Source organism: Canis lupus, chromosome X (genome assembly GCF_048164855.1).
Source record: "Canis lupus baileyi chromosome X, mCanLup2.hap1, whole genome shotgun sequence".
Lineage (NCBI taxonomy): Eukaryota > Metazoa > Chordata > Mammalia > Carnivora > Canidae > Canis > Canis lupus.
The window spans coordinates 2,373,644-2,400,361 of NC_132876.1; the positions used below are offsets into that span (position 1 = coordinate 2,373,644).

The following is a 26,718-nucleotide window of genomic DNA, read 5'->3' on the forward strand; positions in this document are numbered from 1 at the left end:
GTGAGGAGAGGGGCAGAGGGAGAGAGAAAATCTCCAGCAGCCTCCCCGCTGAGCACTGAGCCCAACATGGGGCTCGATCTCCTGACCCTGAGATCACGACCAGAGCCGAAACCAAGCGTCAGACAGTTAACCGACTGCGCCCCCTGGGCGCCCTGGGCATCGAGGCTTGAGAAGGACCACCTGAGCTTCAGGGGAGTTGTCCGGCGCTGAGCCCAGGAAGCCAGCGAGGAGCAAGCCTCCTTTGTCCCTTGAGGTGGCCCAGCGGCCGCTGCAGGTTCTCCCTGCCTCCGTCCCGGGATCTGCAGTCCAAGGAGCAAATTCCACGCGGTGCCAGCCAGAGGGACATGAGCTTGGCCACGCAGGTGTGCCCCCATCCCTCCCCGGCTCCCATCCCCTCACCCTGAGGCTCAGCTCCGACTCCGCGCTGAGCCTTGGGGCTTGGCTGCCAAACCCTGAGGTCACTGTTGGGGGGTCCCCGCTCCCTTGCTCCCTGCACAGAACCAGACACTCAGCCTCACTGGGGTCGGCTTAGAGTCCTCCCTGCCCCACCAGGAAGCCGGCTCCGAGTGGGGAGCGTCTTTGGCTCATGCGGCCTCCCTGTCCCGAGCAGCGTGTGGCCCGGGGTGGGGGCTCCGTGGCTCAGGAGCCGATGGGTGGCTCTGCTGGAGGCTGGGCCTACAGGCTGCGTGGGTGCCCGACGGCAGGTCACGGCTGAGGGTGGGTGCTCAAGTCCCCCCGCCCCCCGCAGTCCAGCATGGGGCTCCAGCATCCCCGCTCCGGGCCTCTCCCCAACCTTCCCCCAAACCCTCCAGGGTGCTCAGGAAGCAGTTCCCTCTGCTCAGTATCTTACATAAACCGTTTATTCAGGAACAATTAAAGAAAGCAACCGTGGTGTGGATTCCCAAGGGTGAGATGGTCCCGCAGGCAGCAGGGACTGCCGGCCCCGGGCTGGGTGTGGAAACAGGCTGGCGTGCGTGTGTGAGCACTGGCACATGCACACACACATGCATGCGCGCCGCCCGCGAGGGGTGTGCGCTGCAATGAATGACTCTGTATATGCAGCTTGGCCCCTTCCCCGCCCCCCCCAGGCCAACCGTGGCTGTGTGGGACCCGCAGCGGCAAAATCCAGGCCTTCTTCCCCTTCCCCGCCCCCAGCTCTTGCTCCGAGACCCCCATCTCCCGCGGCAGCAGTTTGGCCACCCTCAGTCACAAAGAGCCCCAGTGATCCCGTTAAGACATCTGGGGGAAGAGGAAAAAAAGGCATCTTTTCAAACGTCAAGTGGATAAACAGGGCGCCAGATGTGTGGCCAGGAACCCGCGCGGCAGCCCCCAGGCCCGCACCCTCCCCTGAGGTGCGCCCACCAAGGAGCCACCCAGAGAGGGGCGGTCCACGTGAACCCTGCGCTGCCGGCGGGGGGGGGGGGCACCCCACCCCCGGTGCCGCATCTCCTGGGAGGCCCTCGCCCCAAGAGGCCTGAGGCCTTGGCAGAGAAGCAGGGAGGGGACTAACTGGTGGGGAAGCCTCCCCAGGAGCAGCCATCTGGGGACAGGGATGGGACTGGGGGCAGGTCTCTGCAGCAAACGAGGGGGCCAGAGCAAGCACACACCCTTCTGAAAGGAGAAGCCACAGGGAGGCTCGAGGCCCAGGAACGGGCAGCCATCTGGATGGTCCCTTGGAACGGGAATCCCCCCACCCTCACCCCCCTAAAGAAAAAGGTAACAGTCGCAGAAGAGGCAGGTTCTGGAGCGTGGTTCCGCCCGAAAGCGGCGCGGGTCAGGCTGGCGGCCCTGGGCCCGGCTTATAGGCACATTTAATAGGATTCCCGTGGATGTTAAAAGTGGGTAGGACAGGTGTCTCCCCGCGGCCACTCTGGAGGGGCTCCTGGCTCCGGCCTCTTCCCAACAGCCCTCCCATGAGGTATTGCGCACCCCCCACCCCCTGCTTATGGCTGAGACCCCCTCCCTCCTCACCCCCCACCGCCCCGCTCATGGGTGGGCGAGGGCACCCATGCGGGGGTGGGACGGGGCCCTATGTGGGGTCCAGCTCGAAGACACCATCGCTGGTGGGGGTGGTGAAGAAAGAGGGCGGGTCGGAGGCAGCGGACTCCTGCCCCCCGCTGCTGCGCTCCCGGGCGCGCCTTTCCTCCAGCCGCAGACTGCGCTCGAAGTCCAGGAGCTGCCCCATGAAGTTGAAGTTGGGGGAGATGTTAGACTTCTTCCGCTTGACCAGGTCGTAGGCATCGTTGAGTGACAGGTGGCGCTTCTGCATGAGGTAGGCCACGGTGACGGTGACAGAGCGGCTGACGCCTGCCAGGCAGTGCACGAGCACCCCGCAGTTCTGGGATAAGGCCTCGTCTGGGGGGGGCAGGGGGCAGAGCGGGAGGCAGCGTGACGCGCGGGCCCTGCCCCTGCGCTGCTGCGAGCCAGGTGGCCCCGGGGGCCGTCCTGCCTGAGGGGTCCTAGGGCTGTCGCGGGTGGCCGGTCCAGTCTGGGGCTCTGCGGACAGTGGCGAAGCCCAGGAGGGGCCCTCCCGGGAGCCCGGCCCCGTGGCGGGCGGGCGGGGGGAGGCAGGGAGAGGAGGGCAGGGCCGACTTACCAATGAAGGCGATGGCCTCAGGAAAGAACTGGGACAAGTTCTGGCTCCAGTGGTCTGAGATGGGGATCTGCTTGTAGTGGAAGTCGCCGTTCTTCTCGAAGAGGTTGGGCAGGTTGGGGGTCACGTTGAGGATGTAGCGGATGCCCAGCTTAGCCAAGCTCTCCACGTTGGCTGAATCCCGGGCGCTGCCCAGGTAGAGGTTGGGCAGGATCTGGACGGGGAAGGATGGCAGCAGCCCCGCGGGGGGCGGGGTGGCACCCTCGGAATCCAGGCCACAGCTCAGCGAGTCGCGGTCAGGCTCGGATTCGGCGTCAGAGCAGTCGGAGCCCAGGCACAGGCCGCCCAGCCCCACCACCGGGCTGGGCACCGGGGCTGTGCTTGTGCCGCCGCGGCCGCTGAGGCTGGTCTCACACAGGTGGGGGCATTCGGCCTGGAATCTGCTGAAGCCACCTGGCACGGGAGGGGGAGCGTCCTGTCCGACTGGCCGCCTGGGCAGCCAAGCGCCCCTGGAGGGGCATCGGGAACCCACCCCAGGCAACTGCAACACCCAAGGGGGCTTGCAGATGTTCCCAGAGGAAACTCGAGGGTCGGCAGCCCGGTCTATACTGGTGTCCCCCGGGGGGCGCATTGTGGGCAGCCCGACCACCCTCGCTCAGGCTGGTGGCTCTTCCTCTGGACCCTGAGCGCCCACTTTGCTGCGGGGGTGCAAGCTTCTGGGCTCACACAGAGCCACCCAGAGAGCATCCTACAGCGCCAGGGCCAAGCCAAGGCAGCCACGAGGGCTCCTCGGGGTAGATATACCGCCAGCCTTGGGGAGGACAGCCACCGTCAGTTCCAAAGGGGGAAAGGTTCAGATGGGAGTTCTCTGCCTGGGGGCCACCTCCCATGCAGCTCAACCAGGAGCACCCCGAGAGGTGGGAGCCTGGGAAAGAGCACAACATTCCACCCGGGCCAGGGGTGGCGCGTGGAGACCCAGCACTTGCTGTTTCTGTATCCCTGTGCCTTCAGGACGGAGCAAGGGCGACACTCCGGTGACCCCCCTGCCCTTGATGGGGAGGTGGCGAGCTGGCGCTGTCGGTTCATGGGAACCCTGTCCCTGCCCTGTACCTCTGGGTGTGTGTTTGACTCATTAAGGGGCCAAGGGGCCTGTCTCAGCCTATCCCCCTCCCTGCTCAGCCCTGCGGTGACTATGGTGGGATAGGTCTCTGTCCTGCCTTCACTGCTTCTCTCTCTCTCTCTCTCTCTCTCTCTCGCTTTCCCCTTCCCTGTTCTGGAGCCTTTGCAGAGCGGGACTTGGCCTCCTGTGGCCCCTGTCTCCTTTGCCCTCGGCTGAGCAGCTCTTGGAAGTGGTGACACCAACACCCCCGCCCCAGGGTGGCAGGGAACTGGGCGCTCGCACTTGGTCCTCCACTCCTTGGCATCCCTGAGCCAGGGCAGCTCAGGTAGATTCTCCCCACTTTCCAGACTCCCGGGCCGGGGCTCCCCCCAAGGGTGAAGGACTTGCCCAAGGTCGTGCTCACGGGAGGGGGTCTCACGTCCACTTTAGACAAACACGGCTGGGCTGGCCCAAGGCGAAAGGAACCCAGAGGAACCCGGAATCCCCTCGGAAGGCGCCCGGCCCTGCCCGGCCGGGCCTCCCGCGCTCCCCACCGCGCTCCCCACCGCGCTCCACCGCGCCAGCGCCCGCACCTACCCTGCAGGTAGTACGCCAGGTAGCCTTCCTCCCGCAGCTTCTGGAGCAGGGTGCCCAGCACCGAGTCGGCCTCCCACTCCTCGGCCTCGGCCTCCCCGCGCCGGGGCCGGCCGCCGCCCTGGTCGTACAGCAGCACCGGGGCGGGCGGGGGCGGCTGCAGCGGCGGCCCGGGCAGGAGCGCGCGGACCGACAGGCTCCCCCGCCGCAGGCGGCGCAGCAGCAGCGCGGGCAGGGCCACGCTCAGCGCCCCGCCGATGCGCGCCGACTCGTACAGCTCGCGGCTCCGGCAGTCGAGGAGCAGCAGCCGCGGCCGCGGGGGCGACAGCTCCCGACGCAGCCACAGGCACGAGCGGCCCAGCCCCTCCATGGGCTCGCGGCTCCGGGCACGTCGGACCGCTGGCGCTGCGGAGACAGGGCGGGCGCCGCGTGAGCCCGCAGCCTCGGGCGGCCGCCTGGGGCCCCGCAGGGACAGCCCCGCGCCGCCCGGCCCTCCTCGCGCCCGTCCCGCGGCGACGACGCGCACAGGGGCGCCCCGGCTCCCCGAGGGGTGCGCCGCATGCAGCCCCCCGGCGCCCGGCGCGGGAAGGGCAGGGCGAGAGGCCCCGCAGCCCAGGGAGCCCGGGCGCCCCTCCCTCGCGCCCGGCCTGCCTGCGATCGCTCCCCAAGTTCGAGAGTTCCCGCCCGGGGCGGGGGGGGGCGGGGGGGAGGCCTCAGCCTTCTCGGAGCGCCCGGCCCCGCTGGGCCCCGCGAGGACAAAACGGCGGGACAGAGACCTGGAGCGTGGGCCGGCGGCGGGCGGCCGCGCGCGGAGGTCGGAGCCCAGGCCAGCGCGCCACGCGGGGCGCCGTCCCCCGGTGGGGGCTCCGGGACACGCGGCGGCGGAGCAGGCGCGCACGTGGAAGCCGCGGCCCGCGCCGCTCTCGAGCCGGCGGCTTCCTGGCAGCGGGGCCCAGCTTCCACCTTGGAAGCCGCTGCCTTTGGACGTGGAGTTGCCGTTCGGAGGGGCGGGGCGCTGGGGGCGGGCTCAGGGGGGCCAGCGAGCCAACGGGTGCCAGCGAAGCAGTCGGGTGGGCCCCCAAGTGGCGCGCTGAGCCGGGGCTTCCACCCAAGCGGGACGGCGGGGCAGAGGCCAAGGGCAGGTCAGGGGCCCAGCAGGGGAGCGGCCTCCGGTCTTCGGTCTTCGCCGCACCAGTGGGCTGGAGGCAGGGGGAGGGGCTCGGGGAGGGATCGGAGCCCAGGGCCCGGCCCAGGAGCTGCCTCCAGCCCCACTCACCCGTTGGCCCTGGACTGTCATCTCCTCCGACTGGACCTCGCGGCCCCATCTATACAATGGGCTCATCACAGCCACCACCTTGGGCTGCCCTGGGCTGCCACTGAGATCACGGTCGGAGGAGGAAGCAAGGGCAGAAAGCCACTGCTGTCTTCTGGCCCTGAACTCTGCCCAAGGGCATGTGACAGCTTCTGGGGACCCCCGAGGGCCTCCCTCGCACAGGAGTGAATGACCCCAGGCACCCAGGAGCTCTGAGTACCCAGCCCTAAACTTGGGTGCTCTGCTCTTGCCACGTTACTGTCCCGGGACTCATCCCTGGCATCTCCCTCTGCCTCCTCCCTGGTCACGAGCCAGCGACTTTGTACTCAGCGCATCTCTCACACCTGCACGCTCCCGTCTGCTCCCTGCGCGAGCCGAGGGCTTGCACTGGCCAACTCTTGGCCAGGTGGCTGTCGCGGCTTCCAAAGCCCCCTGTCCCTGCCTCCGGGGAGGCCAGTCCGCCTCAACCACCCCCCCACCCCGCTCTGCCCTGCCCCAGGCCATTTGTTCATTAAACACCAGCGGCTTCCATACCTTCCACGGACACAGGATGACACACAGGGCAGGACGCACAGGGGCCCTGCTTGCACCGCACTCCCAGTTTAGCCGGATAGGTGCGTGATAAACAGGGACACAGAACAACATAATGCTGGGTGCGATAAGTGTCCCTTCCCTGCTTAAAGCCCATTGAGAGCAAACGGCCGGGTTGAAGGAAAATGTAGAGCAGATAAGATAAAGCTCATACAAATTAATCAAAAGGTTAAGACTCTGATAAATGGGCAAGGAACCAGAAAAGACCGCATGAGGGAAGAGATGCAACTGAGTGCACCTGGGCACAGGACGTCTGGGGGAAGGTTCCAGCTCAGGTATGGAAGGCAGGCAGGCACATTTCAGAGACAAGGCAACACTCCCCACCTGTCACATTGGTAAAATGTTCTCCCAATGAGTACACTCAGTGCTGCCAACGATGCTGCAGAGTCAGCCTGCTGCTCTACTGCTGCTGCTGGAGGATTCTCTATCTGTGTGGCCCTTCTGGGTATTCATTTGGTCATAGGCGTCCAGAGCTACGAAGACACCTACACCCTCTGGCCACTTCTGGGAATCGACCGCAGGGAACCGAGTAAAGGCAGGCACACAGGACGGGCACCACCAGATGGGAAACTAAGCCGCGGAGGACGCAAAACCGCGGGCAGGCCAACGTTTACGATAACCAGGTTCAGGGCCGCGGATGAAGACTCCTCTCCTGAGCCACGGAAATAAGAAGAGAAAACTGGAGAAGTAACACTAGGGAGAGGGCAGGTTACGGGGAGCCAGGCCCTCCAAGGGGCCTCCAGGGTCCCCCTCCTCTTGCGCTGCCAGCCCAGGGCTCCTGTGGGGCTGCGGCCCACAGCCTGGCCTCTGGGAGGAGTCCCGCTGTGTCCCCCTGCCCCCAGCCCAGACCTCCCTCCTCCGCAGCCTAGTCAGATTCCGCTCCTTTTGCAGCGGCCCCTCCTCCTCCCCCAGGTGCCCTCCTCCAGGCAGCCTTCCTGTCCTCTCCTTCCTCTCGCTCTGGGCCTCAGTTCCCTGAAGCTGCAAAGCCTAAGAGCTGCAGCTTGGGGGTTCCTGAGGTGCCCAGGCATGCTTTCTGGAGAGGGCTCCCTGTAAGGCTGGGGGGGGGGAGCCTGGCTGGGAAGATGGTGGAGGTGAGGCGAGGTGGGGTGGGGTGGGGGGCAACTTTCGCACCCCTGAAGGGAGAGCAAGCTTGGCTCCAAGAAAGTCCCCCCGAGTGGGCTGTACCGAGCCTGCGGGTCCCAACGCCCGAGGAGGGGCTCCCCTGCACCCTGCTCCCGCCGCTGGCAAGCCCACCAACCGGGAGGGAGCGGCCCCGGGGGGGGGGGGGGGCGCAGTATCCAATCTCGCAAGTGAGTAGTCGGTGCCCGGCGCCAGCAGCGCCCGCTGCGCCAGCAGCAGGACAAACTGGAACCTGTTGCCACCTCCGCAGTGCAGGGCTGCGCGCAGCCAAGCCCCCCACCCCCTGACCCCCGCCGGCCGCCCGCACCCGCACCCCTGTGGGCCCGCCCCGCCGCGCCCCGCGCCGGCTCCCCAGGCCCGCAGGCCGCGCGCTCGCCGCAGGGTGGGCCCCGAGCCGGCCCCTCCAGCACCCCCCCCCGGGCGCCCCCCCAGCCTCCACCCAGCCCGGCCGGCGCCCCTGGGGGGCCGCAGACCCCGCGCGCCGCGTGCGCCCTCCGGTGCCCCGGAGCCCCGGGGAGCGGCGCCCCCTCCCCCGCCACCCCTCACCCCGAAGCGCCCGGTTCCGCCGGGCCGAGCGGCGGGCAGGGTTTCGGCTGTGGCGGCCCAGTCACATGGCCGGGAGCACAAGTCCCAGCGCCAGCGTCCCTGGCAGATCCGGCGCCTCGTCCACAGATCCACTTTCCGCCGCGGATGCTTTCTGCCTTTCCCGGTCGGGCTCCTCGCAGGACTGGGAGTTCCTCCAAGGCGGAGCGGCCCCAGGCTGCCCCAGCCCCCCGCGCAGGGCCTGGCCGGCGCTCCCAGAAGAAATGCTCGCTAACAAAGAAGTCATGAATGAATGAAACCAATTGTTGCATGAGGGAGCCCCGGCGGGTGCTGCTTCTCCCGGAGGCTCACGCGCATTTTCCCACCCCACAGACCCCCACGCACACGCACACACAGCCCGCCGCTCACCGCGCATGCAGGCGCACACACTGCAGCAGACTCCTGTCCTCGCCCAACCCACCTACTACGTGCGTGCCCGGCCACCCGCGGCGTGTGTTTGGCCGCAGCTGGGCCACCTCGCCCTGCCTCGCCTCCCCCCACCCGCACCCCACAGCTAAGTACGGTACCTTGCACCCCAAGTGCCTTCTCTATCTCTTAGGGAAGAGGCCAAGCCAGTCGCTGGGGAGACTCAGGATCGCTTTAGCTTGGCACCCAGGGGGCCTCAGGACGCGAGCTGCTGGCGCCAAAGGCGAGCCAGAGGCACCTGGCAGGGATGCCACCAAATGCTGCAGCCTCTAGAGCCCGAGTGCCAGGTGTCAGGGGGTGGCGGTGGGAGGGACTCGGGCATGTGCTGGGTGGGGGGGGTGCTGGGGGCTATTTGCCACGCGGTTGGGGCAGGGTGCCAGAGAGGGTAAATCCAGCAGGTGTGCATACGTGTTGGGGCGTACGAGTGTGCACGCTGGGGAGGCAGGAGGTGTGCGCCTGGGGAATGGGCCTGGCTGCGGCGGCGGGGAGTGTCGGCTGCTGGGGCATGAGTTAGTTTTGGGTCTTCACTCGGGGGTAGGTGGATCGCAGTGTCTCTGGGCTGGGAACGTGGGTGGGGTGTCTGTAATGAGCATATGGGTTGTTGGAGATGGTGGTGGCACGGCGAGGGGAGCTATGTTAGTGCAGCTATGGCAGGGATGTATCGCGTGTGTGTGCGCGCGCGCACGCGCCTGGGTGTGTACTGAGGCATGGCAGGGTCTGGGATGGGTGCTCGCCTGAGTTGGGGGCAGTGCCGGGCGGTGGGTCAGGGGCTGCTGCTGCGTTCGCTGCAGGACTAGGTCCCCGGTGCGCGGTTTGTGCGCGCGCGTGCAAGTGGCAGGGGATGTGCGTGGCCGAGGACAGGGAGGTGCACGGGCGGGATGCGGGGGGTGTGAGGGGGCAGGATCGAGTGGGGCTCGCAGGGGCGCGTGCGTCGGCCCCGTGGGGTGCGCGCTGGCAAGACTTTGGGGTGCAGGGTGGAGGCGCTCACGTCGGAGGGGGCGGCCGGGCGGGGTGGGGGTGGGGTGGGTGGGCGCCGGGGAGCCGCGTGCTCCGCTCACCTCCGCTCACCTCCGCTCACCCCGGATCCGCTCGGCTTCCTGCGCCGGCTCCGAGCGTCGCGGCCGGGAAGTTTCCGAAGCCCGGGCGGCGGGAAGCGCCACCGCCGCTGCCACCGAGCGCCACCGGAGCCTCAGGCGGCGGCCTCGCCTGGAGCCGAGGGGCCGCCGCCGCCGCCGCTGCGGAGGGAAACTCCAAAGCCCGCCTCCGCCGCCGCCTCCTCCCCTCCCGTCGCCGTCTTCTCCGCCCCCTGCCCAGGAGGGGCGATGTCGCCGGCGGCGCGCGGGGAGGGAGCGCGGAGCGAGCGCGGAGGGAGCGCGGCCTGCACCTTCCCCGCCCCGGGCCGCCCTCCTCCCGCCTGCGAGACTGGCCGCCCCGCCCGCCCCGGCCCCCTGAGGGATGCTCGCGCGGCCCCGGCCCGGGCCTCGGGCGCAGGAGTGGGGGGACACCTGACCCGGCGGGACCTGGGCTGGGGGAGGGTGGCACCCAAGAGTCCACGCGGGAGGGCAGCCAAGGGGCCCGTGGAGGACCGGGCACAGCTTGGCCCCCAGGGCCACCGCCTACTGCCACACAGGGTCCATCTGACAGTGCTGCCCCCCCCCCCCCCCAGTCCCAGGTCCGTCTGCACTGGCTTCTCCCATTCTCCTGTATCAGATTCTGGCTAATAATAATAGCGTTTGAGCCTCAGTGCCTGGAAGGGGTGGAGCCAGGGCGTTGGGGGAGGGCCCGAGAGGGGGCACTGTGGCGGCCCACTTCGCTGTCCTCCGCAGCCGAGGCCCCGAGCATCTCCACCAAGGACCTCATTTTGTGCCCAAACCAGTCCGGGAGTCAGAGGGGACTGCCCCCCCTGCCCCGGAGAGCTAGGGACACTGAAGCAGTGGCTTCCTGGGGTCAAGCACGATGTAGTGGCAGCACCAGAGTGGGTTCGGAAGCCCCCCTCCAGTGTCAACAGCAGGACGCACTGGGTTCTGGGCCTCACTCACTGCGGGGGGTGGGGTGGGGGAGAGGAGGCAGGGAGGGGGCGCAGGGGGCTCCCAGGTCAGTGGTAGCTGACTTGCCCCCCCACGTGGGGCACGGGATAGAGAAGCAGCAGGAGGCTGCGGGCTGCTGTGGGCCAGCTGCTGGCAGGCCTCCGGCGTCTCTGCTCAGGGAGCCCAGAGCGAGGCGACGCCAGGCCGGGATGGCATCAGGAGGGAGGCACGCAGAGCAGGGATGCCAGCAGCGCCATGGATGAGGGGGCAGCCAAGGGAGGCCGGCTCCTGCCTGCAGCTGGGCCGAATTCCCCTGAGTCACTTCCTGGAAACCACAGGAGAGGGGCAGCTTGGTCTCTGGTGCCTCAGTTTCCTCACCTGTAGAGCTGGGGAGAGGGGAGGGCCTCGTGACCTCCCAGGGCCCCACGAGCTTTGCTGCACTTTGGAGGCGCGATGTGTGAGCCCCCGGGGGGGCCTGCTGCCAGCGCCCGGCATACCTGCCTTGTCCTTTGCCCCTTCCAGCGTCCGCAGACGCTCACCCCAAAACCCCCTTTGCTCTGGCCCCGGGGCCTTGCAGGTGCATCTGCCAGGCAGGCCCCGGGAGCCGCAGAGCCAGGCTGGTGCTGTCAGCCGCCCTTCGGCCTTAGGGGCTCCGGGTCCAGCGTGGAGCCAAACGGCGCAAACAGGCTGCGCAGGTGCGTCCAGCGGGCTGTGTGTGGGCCCTCCTGCTGCGCGAACCCCGCGTTTCTCTGCCAGGCCGCCCTGCTGGTGCTCCGAAGTCAGGCGCCTTGGCCGCGATCACCATAGGCTGGCAGCTGCGCCTCGTGGTAATAGGACCATTTTATCAGGCGAAACGTGAAAACATACAGAGACCAAAAAAGAGGGGTGCTAGTTTTCATCCCACCCTCCCCCCGCCCCATAGGTCCTCCCATTTGGGGAAGATCCATGGTGGCTGCGCCCAGGGCCCAAGGCACTCAGCCAGCCCCCAGCAAAGACCTGGTGAGCTGATGCAGAGGGTTTTTTGCCCCCGAAAGGTTGGATTAACCGATCCCCAGCTCCCCACCCCCACCCTGCGCTGGAGTGACTCAGGGCTGAACGCTGGAGGAGGAACATTTAGATTGAATGAGGCCGCCCCCCACCCCTGCAAAGTTCCCACCCCAGCCCTCCCACGGCCTCTGCTCTCCAGGCAACAGGACCCACCCAGGGCGCAGGAGAAGAATGCCAGCCCACATGGCCAGGCCAGCCGAGGGCTCTGAAGGCGCAGGCCTGCTAGGCCTCAGGCGAGCGGGCCTCTCCTCCCCTGCCCCAGGGACTGCTCTCGGCTGGCAGGGCGCGGCCTAGACCCTGTTGGGGCACAGAACGCACAGCCTCCTCCAGGAGGGCTTGAGCGCCAGGCCAATTGGGTCAGAATCAGGGTCGTTCTGAAGGCGCAGCTGGGCCTGTTTGTGAAGCAGCCGAGCCCACGTGCTCACTCCTGTGGGGTCCCGACAGGCATCTCTGGCCGAGTTACCAGGCCGCTACTGTAAGCCTCTCCTCTGCCGCCCCACCCCCCCTTTGCACCAGAACCCCAAGGCACAGGGCAGGATGCCCCAAGACCTGCCAGCCCTACGCCAGGCGGAGGGACAGAACGCTGGGCCTCGGTTGGGATGGAGCGATCCCTAGCCTGGCCTGGAAGTGCACGGTCCTCGGGCAACCCCCCTCCACGCTCCGGCGCCCTGGGCACCCCGGGCCTTTGGCTGAAGACGGCCCTACCGTTAAAGCACACCTTTCTCGGGTCCCCATTCTGGGCCACCTTCTAGCAAGCAAAGCTTTGAGGAGAGGCCTACCTCTCTGGTCCGCCATGGAGAGCCTGCTCCCGTCTGGGGGGCGGTGGCACTGGGGCGCACCACCCTTGAGGCTTCACTTCCGGGCAGCCAGGGGTCCCACCCAGAGCCGTATGTGCAGCTGAAGCCGCGCGCCACATGCCCCCCCTTGCAGGCCACCTTCACTCCACCACTGGGTCACAGGCTCCCCACCCGGGGGGCTTCAGAGGGCGTCTTCTAGACACCTCTCGCTCCCGGTGCCGTGCCTTTGGAGCCCATGCTAGACTCTGTTCTGGAGCACCCCACCTGCCCGGGGCAGCTCCCGACAGGCCCGGGGCCAGACATTTGGAACCAGACGGCCCTGTGGCAGCTCCCGGGATCTGCACATGCAGGTGAAAGGGTGAGAGCCTGCTCCAGGCGAGGCGGGGACAGGAGGGAGCCAGACGAGAGGAGGGAGGGGAGAGCTGCGCAGCAATTGATTTCTGAGGGGCTGTGACCTCGGGAGCCATTAACACCCCCATTCTGGGAGGGCTCAGGTTCAGGTTCAATAACCTGGTTATAAAGCCCCTCCGGCCAGCTGTGCGGGCTCCCTCTCCTTGTCTCGTCCTCCCGAGAAGCAGTGCGCCTGTCTGGATATACATTACAGATGATATAATCCTTTTACCGGGAGAGAGCCAGACACCCACGCCCATTGGCTGGCCGGGCGAAGGGAGGTGAGTGGGAAGGGGGCAGCGGGGGGAGCCCCTCCGGCCCGTGCTGTGGAGGGTCGGGGAGGGAGGCAGACGACTTCCTGGCTCGTCCAGGGGAAGTTGAGGGAGGAATGGGGGCAGGAGGGAGGGGAGCCGGAATGGCCAGGGAGGTGGGGGCGCCCAGGGCCTGCGGGGAGTTGCCCCCCTGCTCTAGAACCCCCTCCACCAGCTGCTGTGAGGAAGGCCCCTCTGGCCGCGTCTCCACACCGCCACCAGGACCGTGTCCCTGAGTGAGAGCAGCGCATCCTTGGAAAGAAGATAATCTGCGGCCCCGGCTCAGAGGTCTGCGGGGCTGGGGAGGGGGTCCTGAAGGTGCTAGGTGTCCCCAGCCCCGCCCGACCTCGCTCCTCAGAGCTCTGGGCCCTCCCACCCCAGCACTGGGGCGCGCAGTCTGGCTGCTTCCACCCGCCTCGTGGCCCTTCCCCTGCTCCTTGCTTCCTTGTGCCCCAACAGGCCACCAGGCTGCCTGGGTCCCGGGGTCTGGGCTCAGGGCCACCGAGCATGGGGCCAACGAGCACCGCTCTGCTTCTCTCCCTGGAGAGACACGGTCTAGGACCCGCGCCGGGCCGCGGCCTCCGTGGAAGGGACTGGACGGGGTGGCGGCCCGGAGCAAGGACGGCGCAGGGGCCCCGGAGAGCCGTCCACGGAGTCCGAATTGGCCAGGAACGTTCTGCGGGAGGGCCTGCTAGGGCGGGGAACGCAGGCCGGGCCTGCGGGGCAGTGGCTCCCGACCCCGATTTCACCCAGCGCAGGTTCACCCCGGGCCCGCCCCTGCCGCCCCCCACAGCCCCCTCCCCACTTTCCCGCTTCAGAGGCTGCCACGAGGAGGGCTCGGGATATTTCTGCCAGCACTGTGGGGATTTTTCCGGTCTAAATTTAGAGAGCTGCTCTTACCCCGCAGTACCTGCTTCCCACGTCGGTGACTGATGTGCACCCAGAGCACCCAGCGCGCAGAGGAGAGGGCGCAGGTGCGGCGCGCGTGACCACGGCCCTCCGGGGCCAGCCCTGGGCAGAGACGGGAGGGACAGGGAAGGGAGGCCCGTGGGGAAGCAGGTGGGCGCCCCGAGGCCTGCGCAGGACGGGCTTCCGGCGACAAGGGCTCAGCCGCGGCCCCTCTCTCAGTGTCAGGCACGCAGCCCGGACCCCATATAGGCCCCTCTGGTGGGGGACTGTGATGAGTCCCTGAGTCCCTCCCCGGGGCAACTCCTTCTGCCTGCGGGCGATCGGGTACCAGTCCTCAGAGCCATCTCCCTGTGTCACCGTGTGCCTCAGTGGCGTGGTGAGTGCGCTCTCGGGGCTTGTCGCCTCCTGCAGGGATGCACAGGACCTGAGCCACCACATGAGCAGGTGCGGAGAGCTCAGTACCTGCCAGCTGGGCCCTCCCCGCCCCGCCCCTGCCTCGCCCATTGCCAGCATCATGCCCTCGACACAGAGACAAAGGACAGGGCCTGTGGGGGCCGTGAGCGTCGGGGTGTGGCCCGGGCCACTCCGGGGTCCCATTTGACTCTGCTGTCACCAACTTGGAGCAGTGGCCTGAGACTGGTCTTCTAGCAGTGGAAGCCTCTCTTCACGGTACCCCCACTCTGGGGACAGCGGTTGGCGCTATCAGGGACTGGGACCATGAGGGTAACACGGAGCCCAATTTGTCACCTGTAAGAGGCAGCCCTTGGGACCTGCTGTTGGAGACCTGGCTGGAGCCGCAGGGACAGTGATGGGGACCTTGGGCTCCCTGCGACACCCCTGGCTTGAGCTGCCTGTTCTCTGTGGCCCTAGAGGAGAAAGGGGGGGAGTCCAGGATGCGGTCCCCAGGCTACAAACCTAGGACGACTTCCCAATCGTCAGCGGGAACTTCCTGGGCTCTGCTCCCGGTGACGGCCCCATCGGCTGCCGTGGCCGGCCTACCCAGGCTCTGCAGATTACAACGGGTAGAATTATCCAGAAATTGTCCTCAGGCCGGGGGACATGTGGTGCCCAGAATGCTGTCTCCTGCTTAGCCAAGCCTGCCCTGCCCCCAGGGCTCCCTGCCCCCCGCCCCCCGCAGTGGCATCACGGTGCCTCCCGAGACTGTGGCTTCTGGAAGTGATTGGGCCACCCTCCCGTCGAAGCCCAGGACCTTCGAGTTTTCCTCCTCACGCCTCAGCCCCCGGTGGGAGGTGGCAGGTCCGCTCCTGGGGCCGGGACTCTGGCTCACAGCCTCCTTCCGGCCATGCCAGCCCCAGCCTGCTCCGGGTGCCCCTCCGGCGGCCTGGCCCGTCTGCGCTGGGCACCCCACCCTCAGCCCGAACGCTCCCTCACTTGCCCGGCCGCCTTCCTGCCTTCCTTCCTTCCCACGGTCCCCCGTGGCCGCTCCAACCCGCGCGGGTGTCCCGGAGCCCAGCTCAGGCCGCCCCTCCCAGCAGGCGTCTCAGCCACCCACATCATCAGGCCCCCCAGATGAGTCGGGGGAGGGCCCCCACGGTTCCAGCCCCTCCGCAGAGGGCAGAAGTCACCTGGCATCCAAGCTTGGGAGAGGGGGAGTCCTCTACTTGTCCCTCAGTGGCCCCATCTCCTGTGCCCTGCCACCTCTGTCTCGCTCCTAGACCCTTGGCGCTCTCCTGCTGGAACATTCTCCTCCTCTGTCCCGAGCTCCTGGTTTTCTTCCCACCACTCTGGCCATTTGTCCCAAGTTTGTCTCAGGCTTTCCGGCCCTCATTCCTCTCTCTGGGTTCCCACGGGATGACCTCAGCTCATCTCCTGGGTGATGACTGTGACATCAGTGTCTCTTGGGGGGGAGGCACACAGCCCCAGCGGGCACCTGGCCCTTGCCACCTAAATGCCCCACAGCCCTTCAGATGCATCGTGTCCCACAGGGACCTCGCGGTCTCCACCCTGGTCACCCAAATCCTCATGTCAGGGGTTGAGATCAATTCCCTCTCTCCCCAACACCCCTCACACTCTCTGACGTGTTTACCACTTCAAGAGCTTGTGAATGTGTCCACCTCTGATCCCCTCTGGTCCCCTCTGGTCCCTCGCCGGGCCCTGCCCCCTCCTCACTGTTGGAAGCCTCCAGGCTCAGGCCCCCCACTCATCCCCCCGCGAGGAGGAGGAGGAGGAAGATGCAGCCATTGTCCTGCAGCAGAAGTCAGCGCTCCTCCCCAGCACCCTTCAGTGGCCCCCGAGTGGCCGAGTGGCCGTGAGGACAAAGTCCACCTGCTGCAGGCCACTGGCCTCCACAGAATGTGCCAGGGTGTCTTGTGTCCCTTTGCCTCGTTCGAAATAAGCTCACGTTCTGAGGCTCCACGGAGGCGGACCTGTGCTTCGTGAGTGCGTCCTGCAGCCCGCTGCGGCCTTGTCGGTCCCCAGCTCTGGCACGCGGGCAAAATCCACTGCCAGCGTCCTGGCCTGCAGGCCCCTCGGCCCGGCAAGGGCTTCCTGCGTTCCCGCCTTGGGACCATGTGGCTCGGGCCGCCCGTGCCCTCCCAGCTGCCGACCACCGAGGCCCGTGGCCGGGGAGCGCCCCTGCGAGTTGAGAGCACGTGTGCGGGACAGTGGCCGCTTCGTGTTGCGCCCAGCCTGGCTCCGAGACGGGCTCGAGCATCGGGCGTAGGCCCCGGGTCCAGAAGCTTGGCTAGGCGACCTCGACGTGACTCCCAAAGGCAAGCAAAGTGGCCAGAGCCCTGTGGTCCGAGTCCCCAGCAGCCCGGGTGAAGGTGGCTCGCGGGGCTCCCACCTCTCCCTGCCCCTTCCTGACTCGCCAGCTTTGTTTTCCCGCCTCTTCCTTGGGAGGCTCCGGCGCCCCTGTAGACCCGTCTAGCGAATCCACCCAGGCCCCTGGACGGCCTGTCGGGCCCGGTTGTTGCCCTCCCGCGGCTGCTTCTGTGCTCTGCGCCCTGTGCACCGAGTATTCTCCTCCTGGGGGGCCCTCGCCGCCTCCTCCTCCTCCTCGGCCCCAGAGCTGGGAGCACCTCCCGCAGGTGTCACCTGGCTCCCCTGTCGCCCATCGCAGGGCTTCCCTGTCTGTCCCCTGCGCCCGGCCAGCTGGCCCGCCCCGAGATGCTGTAGATGCCTCCGGGCTCTGGGGCGCCTGGCGTCGGCCTGGGCACCGCAGCCACTTCACAAATGTCCCCTGGGTGAACGTGGTCGGGTTGGAGTGGCTGTGAGCCCCACATAGACCTTCGTGGCACCCCACTCTGTGTCTGGCTCTAGGCTGGCCCAGTGGGGTACAGGGCAGATTGGGAACCGGACCTGCCTCTGGGAAACCCCCTCCCGCATGTGAGACTCACGGCACGTGCCGCTGTCCCAGCGCTGGTCCGAAGCTCTCTGTCACCACCTGCCAGGGGCCCTCCCTGCCCGGGCCTGCCCTTACTCCTCCCTCACCCCTGGCACCTGTCATGCCGCCTCCTCGTTCCTGTGGCCTTGTCCTGGCTGCAGGTGGGGACTGTGAATTCCTGGGGTGAGGCTCAGCCTTCAGACCTCTTCTCTGTGCTCTGGGGCCCCCCATAGTCTGCAGGCCCCGTTGGATGGCTTCGGTGACCCCCCAGCCTCCTCCCCGGCACCCGTCGGCGGCCCACCCATCCTGCCTCTGCTGCGGGCAGCTGGCCTGGACCCTGTGGCTGCCCCTGTCTTCATGTGGGGAGGAAAGGTGTACAGGACAGAAGGTGGACGAGCTGCCATGTGGTCCCATTGGTGGTCCCCGGGACACCGGTGCCATTCGTTCTGTGACCAGGCTGTCGAAGGCCTTGCTGACCGCAGAGACCGAAGCCTCATGTGAGTGCTTGTCACCTGGGAGTGCGAAGACGAGCAGAGCACACCTCTGTGAGGGACGAGGGGTGGGGTGTCCACGTGACTGCCCAGAACCCCACTGGATGGGCCCCAAGCTGTGTTTGGAGAGCCTGGCTGACTCCCAGGGCTGCGGGGACCCAGTGTGGGGGGCTGGGGTGTGGGGGGCTGGAATGGGGCCCTGCAAGCGGCAAGCTGAGGGAGAAGGCTGGGAGCACCTGCTGCTTCCTTGCGTTGGTGCTAGAACGTGCGTTAGGAGTAGCGTTGTGGTAGTGCGGGCTCGAAACCGGGGCAGGCGCGCGGTGTCCACGCGTGAGTGTGCATGAACTTTCCCAGGACATAAACACAGCTCCCAAGCCATCCAGACAGAGCAGCAGGGAGCCTGCCAAGGTCGAGACACAGTCACATGCACACGCTCACATACATATTAGTGTAATATGTTTGTGCAAATATATACGCCTTATGATTTCATCGGACCCCATAAGCTGTAGCCAGCAAGAGAGACCATAATCCGAAAGACAACAGTGTTCCAAAATAACAGTAATATAGGGCCTCTTGTGGGGTTGAATTGTGACTCCCCCCCACACACACTGGCCAGATCGCGTGGTCAATTCTGAAACCCCTGCACCCGCAGATGTGGCCTGATTTGCAAATGGAATCAAGGTGTGCTCAACCACAGTGGGGTGGGCCCGGAGTCCAAAATGACTGGGGACATTTGGACACGGACACGCGCAGGAGAACACGGTGCGAAGGTGGCCGGCGCGCCGCCAGCCGTTGGCGGGGACGCCTGGCTCAGAGCCTTCCCCAGCGCCTTCAGAAGGAGCTCGACCCAGCAGTGGGGGACAACTCATGCCTGTTGTTCCGAGCCCCCCCCCAGTCTGTGCTACTTTGTTCCCGCGGCTCCAGCAAATGAATACGGAGCTTGTCGGCTTTCCAAATGCTTTCTCGCGTGTTGTAGCATTTGAGGCTCAAACAGCCCTGCGAGGTAGATGGGCTTAGCATTTTCCAGATGAAGAAAGTGAGATTCGGCACATTTGAGTGACTTGCTTAGTTAGAGTAATTGCGTGAGTTTCAGGTAAACCCAGGCAGGGCTTAAGGCAACCCTTTCGATTTTATTTTCTTTTTTTTCTTTTGATTTTGAATCTAGATTCAGTGAGATGGGCAACGTCTAAAGTCTCCCGGCCTTTCCTGGGGCAGCCACATTTTAATTTTACTTCCAAGTGTGTTATTTTCGCGTGGGGTGGGGCTAAAGTCTATATTTCTTTTTTTTTAAAGATTTTATTTATTTATTCATGATAGACAGAGAGAGAGAGAGAGAGAGCGAGAGAGACAGAGACACAGGCAGAGGGAGAAGCAGGCTCCATGCGGGGTGCCCGACGCAGGACTCGATCCCGAGACTCCAGGATCGCGCCCTGGGCCGAAGGCAGGCGCTAAACCGCTGAGCCCCCCGGGGATCCCTAAAGTCTGTATTTCTAAGATTTTATTATGTTTAAAATTTATTTGAGGCAGGGAGGGGCGGAGGGAGAGAGAGAGAGAGAGAGAGAATTTCCAGCAGACCCGCTGCTCCGCGCAGAGCCCCACGCAGGGCTCGATCCCACGACCCTGAGATCAGGGCCTGAGCTGAAATCAAGTCGGACTAGAGTGGCTCTTCCTGAAGCTGTGAGCCTCACGGCTATTTCTGATTGCTCGAGTCAAGGCAAACTGCCTCCCGTACTCTACGGGCTGGTCCTACCCTCTGATAGATAAATCGATCCCCCTTTTGGGAGAGAAACAATCGCTTTTTGCCATAGATGTGCCTCCTCGGGATTGCCTCGGCCACATACCACCAATTTTGCTATGGTGTAGTTTGATCTTCGTTCACTTCAGTGTCTTCAAAACTCTTTTCTTCGGATTTCCTCCTTGCCCCCCGGATCGTTTAAAAGGCTTTAGCTTCCGAGAGCCTGGAGATTTTTCTGTTAGCTTTCTGTTACTGATTTCTAGCTGGAGTCTGTTGCGATTGGAGGACACGCTCGGTACGATTCCACTTCTGGGCAATTTGGTGAAGTTCGCCGCACGGCCCAGGACGTGGTCCGCGTTGCCACGTGGCCCGTGGCTCTCGGCTGGCGTTGGCGAGAGCGGTCTGTAACCGCCCATCAGGTCCTGTTCGTTGCCGGTGTCGGCAAGTCCTTCTAGATCTTTCCCTTCTCCTTAGTTGTTCTGTTAAGTGGTGAAGTCTCCACTTAAGTGGATGTTTCTATTTCTCCTTCCAGTTCTACCGGTTTTTTTCTCCGTGCTTTGCAGCTCTGTTGTATGGCGCACATACATTTAGGAGTGTCATGTCTTTTTGGTGGAATGACCCTTTCCCATGAGAAGGTTTCATTGTCCTTGAAACAAATTTTTTGATTATTTTTTATGAAGATGAATTTTTTTTTGATCAGTTGTAGTTTTTGCATTGTTGGGGGACCAGCAGGAGAAGAGGGTCTTGGAGGGAAAGGAAAGTCCATTCAGAGGAGGTAGTTTTGCTGCCTTTGGCTCTACTAGGCCCAGAGTGAGGAAAAGGCAGGGCAGCCTGCACTCCTCTCTGCTCCTGTGCGTGGAAAAGAAAGAAAGACACTAGCAACCATTCCTGTCTGTTTGGAACTTCGACATAAAAGCATGAGTGGGGATGGGGTTTTAATGAAAAAAAAAAATAAACTCTGAAATTCCACAAACAGGTGTTCCCTTATTCCACCTCCAAGACAGAATAAGCGACAGTGGCTCCTACTTGACACTGAAAGGAGGTCCTAGGGCACCTGGGTGGCTCAGCGGGTTAAGCACCTCCCTTCAGCTCAGGTCATGATCCCAGGGTCCTGGAATCGAGCCCCATGTTGTCCAACTCCCTGCTCCGTGGGGAGCCTGCCTCTCACTCTCTGATCCTCCCCCCTGCTCACACACACACACACACACACACACACACACTCTCAAATAAATAAATAAAATCTAAAAAGAAAGAAAGGAAATCTTCAAAAAAACTGCAACCAAAAAAAAAAAAAAAAAAAAGCAACCCAAGGTCCTTAGTTTGTTCTTAATTTATGGCATTTCTTTAAACCTTGCTCTAATTTATAGCGTTTCCTAAATATGCATGTCAGTGTAGTGATCTACAGACCTGCTCACGGCGAGCTTCTCTGTAGGGAGGAGCCACCTGACCCGTGTCTGTGGAATAAATGAATGAACCGACTCGATTCGTTCCCAGGTCTGGGGACAGCTACCGACAGGGTGGCCGACCACCCAGGAGGAAGTGGACGGCTTGTGACAAGTGACCCACACGATCCGCAGATAGGGCAGGGGCAGGATGGGGAGAGCTCCGTGGGGGGGGGACCCCAGCTCGGGCTCTGGAAGCAGGAGCTCCCCGGGGGGAGCAGAGGGGACGGTGGGCCGAGAGCACGGGGGGCGCAGAAACGCTTAACCTGCTCAGGGACCTGAACACTCTTGCCCTGGGGCGTGCATGCGTGTGTGTTATTTAGAGTGAAATGAGGTTGGAGGTGCAGCAGAGCCAGACAGACGTGGCCCCGTGGCTGCTGGATGGGGGCGGGGGCTGGGGGAAGGGAGGCGGCGGAGGCTGCTGCCTTTGTGCAAGATGCTGAAGATGCTTCCCGAATGCCAGCTCATCTCCAAGAGCCTTTGCCTCTGCTGCGCGAAGGCAGGCTTGTCCTTGGAGGTGCCCCTTCGCGTTGCCTGTCACTCCTGACAAGGGCTCTCAGCTGGCTGGCCTTGCCCCCTCGTTGCCAGCCCCTGGCTCCCTGTACCTCCGAAGGGGTGGGCGAGAGGAAGGCGGGCAAGGTAGGGCAGGGGCCGGGGTCCCAGCGGGGTGGGTGGGTAGGCCCGCTCGGGAGGCCACCAACCCGCGGCCAGGCCCTAGGTGCCCAGCGCCTGCTGCTGGCCCTGCCGGCTCGGTGTTCACCTGAGAAGCTCACTTCGGGGGCCAGGCACCTCCCGGGGCCAACGGGATGCTGACCATTTGGCTGGTCCCTCGGAGTGGTCCTCTTGCAAGATCTGGTTGTGCGGAGGGTCTCGGCTGCAGGGCCCAGGCTCCCTGCCTGCCTGCTGTGGGGATCATATGATTTCCACCCATATGTGCAGGGTAAAAGCAGGTGTGTGTGTGTGTGTGTGTGTGTGTGTGTGTGTGTGTCTCCCAGCCTTCACTCAGCTCCTCAGGCTGCCGCTGGAGAGAAAGGGCCAGAGCTTTCCAGAAACCCCTAAGCAGCCTACATTTGTGCTACAAGGAGTCGGCCTTTGGGGTGCTGTGGCCATCGCCCAGCCTCCTGGCAGGGGCCTGGGTGTGCGCTTGAGGAGGGCGTGCGGAGAAGTAGACGGGCCCACAAGACACGCAGGAGGGAGAAGCGATTGCACCCGGAGCCGAATTAGGGAGCAGGTGGAGGGTGCTGGGCATCGCAGCATGGCTCAGACGCTCAGCCAGGGTGCTTGGGTGCTGGAGGTGTGTGCGGGACCCCTCCCCTGCGGGCCGGAGGCCAGGGCGCTCCCGTGAGGTGGTAGGTGGGCCGTTGGGGCCACGGGTCGGGGGCTTGCTGTGAGCCTGGGCTGGCACAGGGAATGGCAGGCGGTGGGGGCGCAGGCCCCAGGGTCAGCACACCCAGCTTCCTCCCTGCCCACCCCCTGAGGCTCCGGTTCCACACACGCCTGACCTTTGCTCCACGTTGACGCACATTCCCTCTCTTCTGCTGACGACCTTGCCTCCCCTTGACTCTGCCTCCCCGTGTGGGCAGGTGCCCCAGGGCTGCTGCTCCCTGCGCCCCCCACCCCCACCCCAGGACTCTGCTTCCCACGTGTGGCCCTTGCTGACACCTTCCACCCACACTGGCTTTTGACCTGGTGGGGACCAGGGGCTGATTTGTGAACTCAGAGCTCCCGGGCATCCCCATGCAGCAGGCTGAGCCTGGCTCAGGGCACCCCCAGGCCCCCTGGCTCCAATAAAGGGGGGGCAGATGGGAGGAGAAATGGGGTACTCTAGCCCGGTGCCGACTGCTCCTGTCGCTGACTGATGTGTCCGTGGACTTTCAGGAGAAACTCTGCTCTCCCGCCCACCAAGCCCACGCGACACCCTCTGTGGCTCTGGGGCGGTGTCCACTTCCTGCAGGCACTGCCTGGACCCCTGCGCCCCGCGAAGGCGGCCCGCTGATGGCTCGGACCCCTCCCTCCCCAGGGGCTCACTCCCTTCCCGTTGGTCCCTTGGCGTCCCCCGGACGTTTGCTCTGGGCCCCTTCCCCGCTGGCATCCCCGGGACCCGCTGCACACTGGGCACCTCGCCCCTCGGAGGAGGTGGCCTCTGGCCTGGCCAGGGACCCCAGGGCACCGAGAGGGCGCCGGCGCCCCCTACACCCCCGCTACCCGGCCCGCCCATCCTGGGCCAAGCTCAGACAAGGAGGGGGGCGATGGCCAGGCCAGCCAGCTGGGGAGAGGGCCAGCCGGGGTGCCGGGCCGAGGAGGAAAGCACACCTCACCCCTGCCGCTCCCCGCTCCTCCTCCCCAGCTCCTCTCACGTGCTCCCCGACATCCTCCACCCTCGCTCCTCCGCCTCTAGAGAGGAGACGTCTGCCGTGGGGGGCCCTCTGCGTGGGGCCTGCGTGCCCGGCATGCAGCGGCTCAGAGGCCAGAGCCCTGAGAGGTGGGCCCGAGACCCGACCAGGGCGGAGACAGTTGGGTCCAGTGGCCGCAAGGACCTAGAGCAGGACTTCGGCCACGTGTCTCCAGGGGCCCCGAGGCTCCAGGCTGAGGTGGCTTTGAGCAGGACACTGTCTGCCGTGTCCTGATCCCCAGGCCACCCCCACGGAGGGAGAGGGCGCAGCTAGCATGCTTCGATGCCAGTGGCCGCTTGCAGGCGCTGCCCAGGCCGTCCTCTGCCCCCGCTCGTGGCGGGTGCTGGGCGTCTTCGTGCGTTCCTCCAACAGTGAAGCAGGCACCCATGGCGTGCGAGTGCTGTGCTGGGTGCTGCTAGAGAGGTGAACAGAGCCAAGTGACATTCCAGCGGGGGAGCTGGACACTTGCTCTGATGGAGGGCAAGTTGCCCAAAGGCCAAGGCTCACCTGGGCCCAGGCACCCTTCCGGAGCCGCTTGGGGCCAGCGTGGCTGCGGCAGCGCCCTGAGTCCCCACCCCGGCTCCTGGGTGACTGGAGGGTCCTAGGTGGCAGCGTCTGTGCAGCCACGAGGCCATCCTGGGGGCAGAAACTCTGGGCACCTGCTTTGCGGTGAGCCTGGCTACTGCTTCCAGGCCTGCCCGGCCCGAGGAGGGGGTGCGGGCTCGGGGTGGCCAGCGCCCCTCTGCAGCGCCCTCCCCTCCTTGTGCCCTCCTGTGCCTCGAGTGAACATTCTGTGTCTCTGGTTCCAGCCTTGGTTCCTCCTGCCCCCGGCGCCGAGTCCCCGTGTCTGCCTGCAAACCCCAGGCCTTCTCCGAGAATGAAGCGCTCGGGCGGGCCCGGGGCCCAGTCCAGGCCCGAGACCCCGGAGCTGGAGCCCCGGACAGACGGCCTGAGGCTCGTGGGGAGGGTCCGGCGCCCTGAGGCCCGAACCGTGAGGACCACTGGGTCTGGCAACACGGAGGGCACCGGCCGCCCTGGCCACAGCCGTGTCGGGAGGGGTGGCTGGCAGCGGAGCGGGTGCCGGTCTGTGAGGAAGAAGGTGATGGTTGGAGGGGAGCCCCACGGGGCCCCCGCGCCCCCTAACTCAGGCCCGACCCTCACTGCGGGCCGAGGGTGTGCGGAGCCCGAGCCGAGGCTGACGGCCCTTGTCTCCCGGGTCAGGAGCAGAGCTTTACTCACACCCCGATTTCTCTCACTGTGCAAATGTCCTGGGGCGGCCCTAACGGATCACCGACTTGCGGGGAGGTGGGATGGTGCTTAAAACAGCAGAACTGTCCCAGTTGTGGGGGCCGGGAGGCTGAAATCAAAGCATCGGAGGGCTTCTGGAGGCTCGAAGGGAAGATCCTTCCCACCTCTTCCAGTTTCTGGGGGCCCCGGGGGTCCCTGGGCTTGTAGAAGCCACTCCAAAGTCTGCGTCTATCTATCTTCACTCGCCTTTCCTCCTGGTCCTCTTCTGTCTCTTCTAAGGTCACTTGTCTTTGGGTTTAGGGTCCACCCTGATAATCCAGGAGGATCACATTTCCAAATCCTTCGTTTCATCACATTTGCAAAGGCCCTTTGCCCTGACAAGGTCACACTCACAGGATCGCGGCTGCGGACACATCTCTTGGGGGCCCCGTTCACCCTACCACCTGCGCTGTGCGCCACACTCTCGGGCACCCCACTCCTGAGGACAGCGGCTCATGGGGGGGCTCGGTGGCCCCAGCCGCACCATGACGGTGCTGTCCTCTTTGCTGAAAGTCTGAAAGGCCGGCCACCCAAGCCACAGGCTCTGCGGCTGTTTCCCACCCCGGCTACAGGGAGCCGAGTGTCCTCCTCCTCAGTGTCCCCTCGCCATGGTCCGGCACGCAGCCGGGTGGCGTCCTGTCCTCTGAGTAGCCTAGCTGTGTCCGTGGCTTGGCAAGTGCACGGGCTGGTGTCCGGGAGAGGAGTGGGCCTCGGGGTGGGCCAGTGGGGAAGGGCTGGTGCCCCCGAGGAGGGGCAGGCCACAGCCGGGCGCACGGACGGGCCATCGGGAGAGACAGGACGGGGTGAGGGGCAAGCGGCGCAGGCGGCGGCGGGTTGGGGTCGCTCAGCATAGACGAGGCTCGGGCAGGGGGGGATGGCGGGAGCGGGGGAGGAGCGTGGGGAGCTCAGGGATGATCCTCTGAGCCTGAGCCCGGGAGCATTGGGAAAGAGGGCCCAGCCCCATCTCGAGAACCCTCTGTAGGTGGCCACCCCGCTTTGCTCCCGAGGTTGCGGGTGGCGGGCGCCCTTACAGTCCCGCGGGCTCGGAGCCTCCTCTGCAAGACCAGGGCTCCCCGCCCCCTCCCAGCTCCCCATCCTTGAAAATTATGCAGCTACATAAATGCCATTCACAGTTAAGCCATGCAAACCATGGTTACTTTTCTTCTCTGCACAGCATTTTGTTTTCCCAGGAGTTAATAATTGTCCTTTGGCTAGCTGTTTGCTTAGCTTCCCGTGCACTTATCACTAATTCAACCCTAGACTCGTCCTGGTGTGTAAATGTTCTCTCAAGACATTCAAACACACCAGGCATTCTAGCAATTTCTTCTTTAAGAAAATTTTTTTGTGGCAAAGCCCTCTAATTGACTGCAGGCTGCTCAGCTGCCTGGTCCCCTGTCCCCGGGGGCTCCCTTTGCCATGTCCTGCGAGGAGCTCCCCCATTTGGAGTCCTTGGTGTATGGGCAATTTTCTCTTTTTTTTTTCTTTTTTGTTTCTTTCCTTTCCTTTTTTTTTTTTTTTTTTCAATGAGCATGTGTGCTTGTACTGCTTGTGTAAAGTTTAAAAAAAATATGAGCTAGCCTAGAGATCAGGAGCCCTGGCTTGGACTCTGCTATTCGGTGCGGCCTTGAGCAAGCCTCTCCCTCCCCAAGTCTTGCTTCCATTATCTATAGAACCACGGGTTTAGACTGGGGTTATTCATTAAGCTTTCATTTATTCATTCAACAGACATTTGTTTAGCAGTGACTCTTAAGAAAACTGTTTATCATGGAAAATGTCAACCTTAAACAAAGGTAGAGAGAATCGTTACTGAGGCCCCGGAGACCCTGGAGCCTGATCAGCCAGGGTCAACAATCATCAACAATTTGCCGGCATTTATCGTCTGCAGCCTCCTTTGTTTCCTGGAGTATTTTTTTGGAATGCCCTGTTTTGAAATAACCCGCTTCACGGGCAGTTGCCCCGAGCATGAGCACCTTGCACGTCCGGCGGATGACAGTGACACCCGCGTGCCTCTCTGAACCGTCGTCATCGGTGTCGAGCCATGGGATCCCACCACGGCCAAAATGTCACTGCTTCAGCGCCCCGCAGACCCCCCTGCTGCCTCTTTCTGGGTGTGCCTTGGTTTTCTTTTCTTTCTTTCTTTCTATTTTTTTTTTCCCTTGGTTTTTCAAAGAACCTGCCAACCTGTCCCCCGGCAGGGGCAAGGGAG

General features: G+C 64.7%; 1 protein-coding gene and 1 long non-coding RNA gene across 5 annotated transcripts; both read right to left on the reverse strand.

Moving 5' to 3' along the window:
* Positions 1–838: 838 nt before the first annotated feature.
* DUSP9 (dual specificity phosphatase 9) lies at positions 839–9,551 on the reverse strand. Of its 4 annotated transcripts, none has more exons than XM_072815615.1 (7): positions 9,406–9,551; positions 8,439–8,575; positions 7,876–8,142; positions 6,514–6,841; positions 4,290–4,691; positions 2,597–3,046; positions 839–2,355 (listed from the first exon to the last, which is right to left on the reverse strand). In XM_072815615.1, exons 5-7 carry the CDS (start codon positions 4,654–4,656, stop codon positions 2,030–2,032), a joined length of 1,143 nt encoding a protein of 380 aa, XP_072671716.1. In that variant the 5' UTR covers positions 4,657–4,691; positions 6,514–6,841; positions 7,876–8,142; positions 8,439–8,575; positions 9,406–9,551; the 3' UTR covers positions 839–2,029. The 4 variants fall into 4 exon arrangements, with proteins under 4 accessions (XP_072671716.1, XP_072671715.1, XP_072671717.1 ...); XM_072815614.1 differs by having other exon boundaries at positions 9,396–9,551; XM_072815616.1 differs by lacking the exon at positions 9,406–9,551 and having other exon boundaries at positions 8,439–8,629.
* A 4,163-nt stretch (positions 9,552–13,714) lies between these two features.
* LOC140627643 (uncharacterized) lies at positions 13,715–15,636 on the reverse strand. The gene is made up of 3 exons (XR_012026293.1): positions 15,405–15,636; positions 14,566–14,824; positions 13,715–14,223 (listed from the first exon to the last, which is right to left on the reverse strand). It is a non-coding gene; the product is annotated as an uncharacterized lncRNA (long non-coding RNA).
* Positions 15,637–26,718: the final 11,082 nt, after the last annotated feature.

Bases quoted from the DNA above. Each gene is read 5' to 3' on its own strand.
- DUSP9 (XM_072815615.1), bottom strand. From the start codon at position 4,656: ATGGAGGGGCTGGGCCGCTCGTGCCTGTGGCTGCGTCGGGAGCTGTCG. The intron at 3,047-4,289 runs GTAGGTGCGGGC...CTCCCGTGCCAG, and splicing joins CCTGGCGTACTACCTGCAGG to GTGGCTTCAGCAGATTCCAG. The intron at 2,356-2,596 runs GTAAGTCGGCCC...TGCCCCCCCCAG, and splicing joins TGAGGCCATCGCCTTCATTG to ACGAGGCCTTATCCCAGAAC.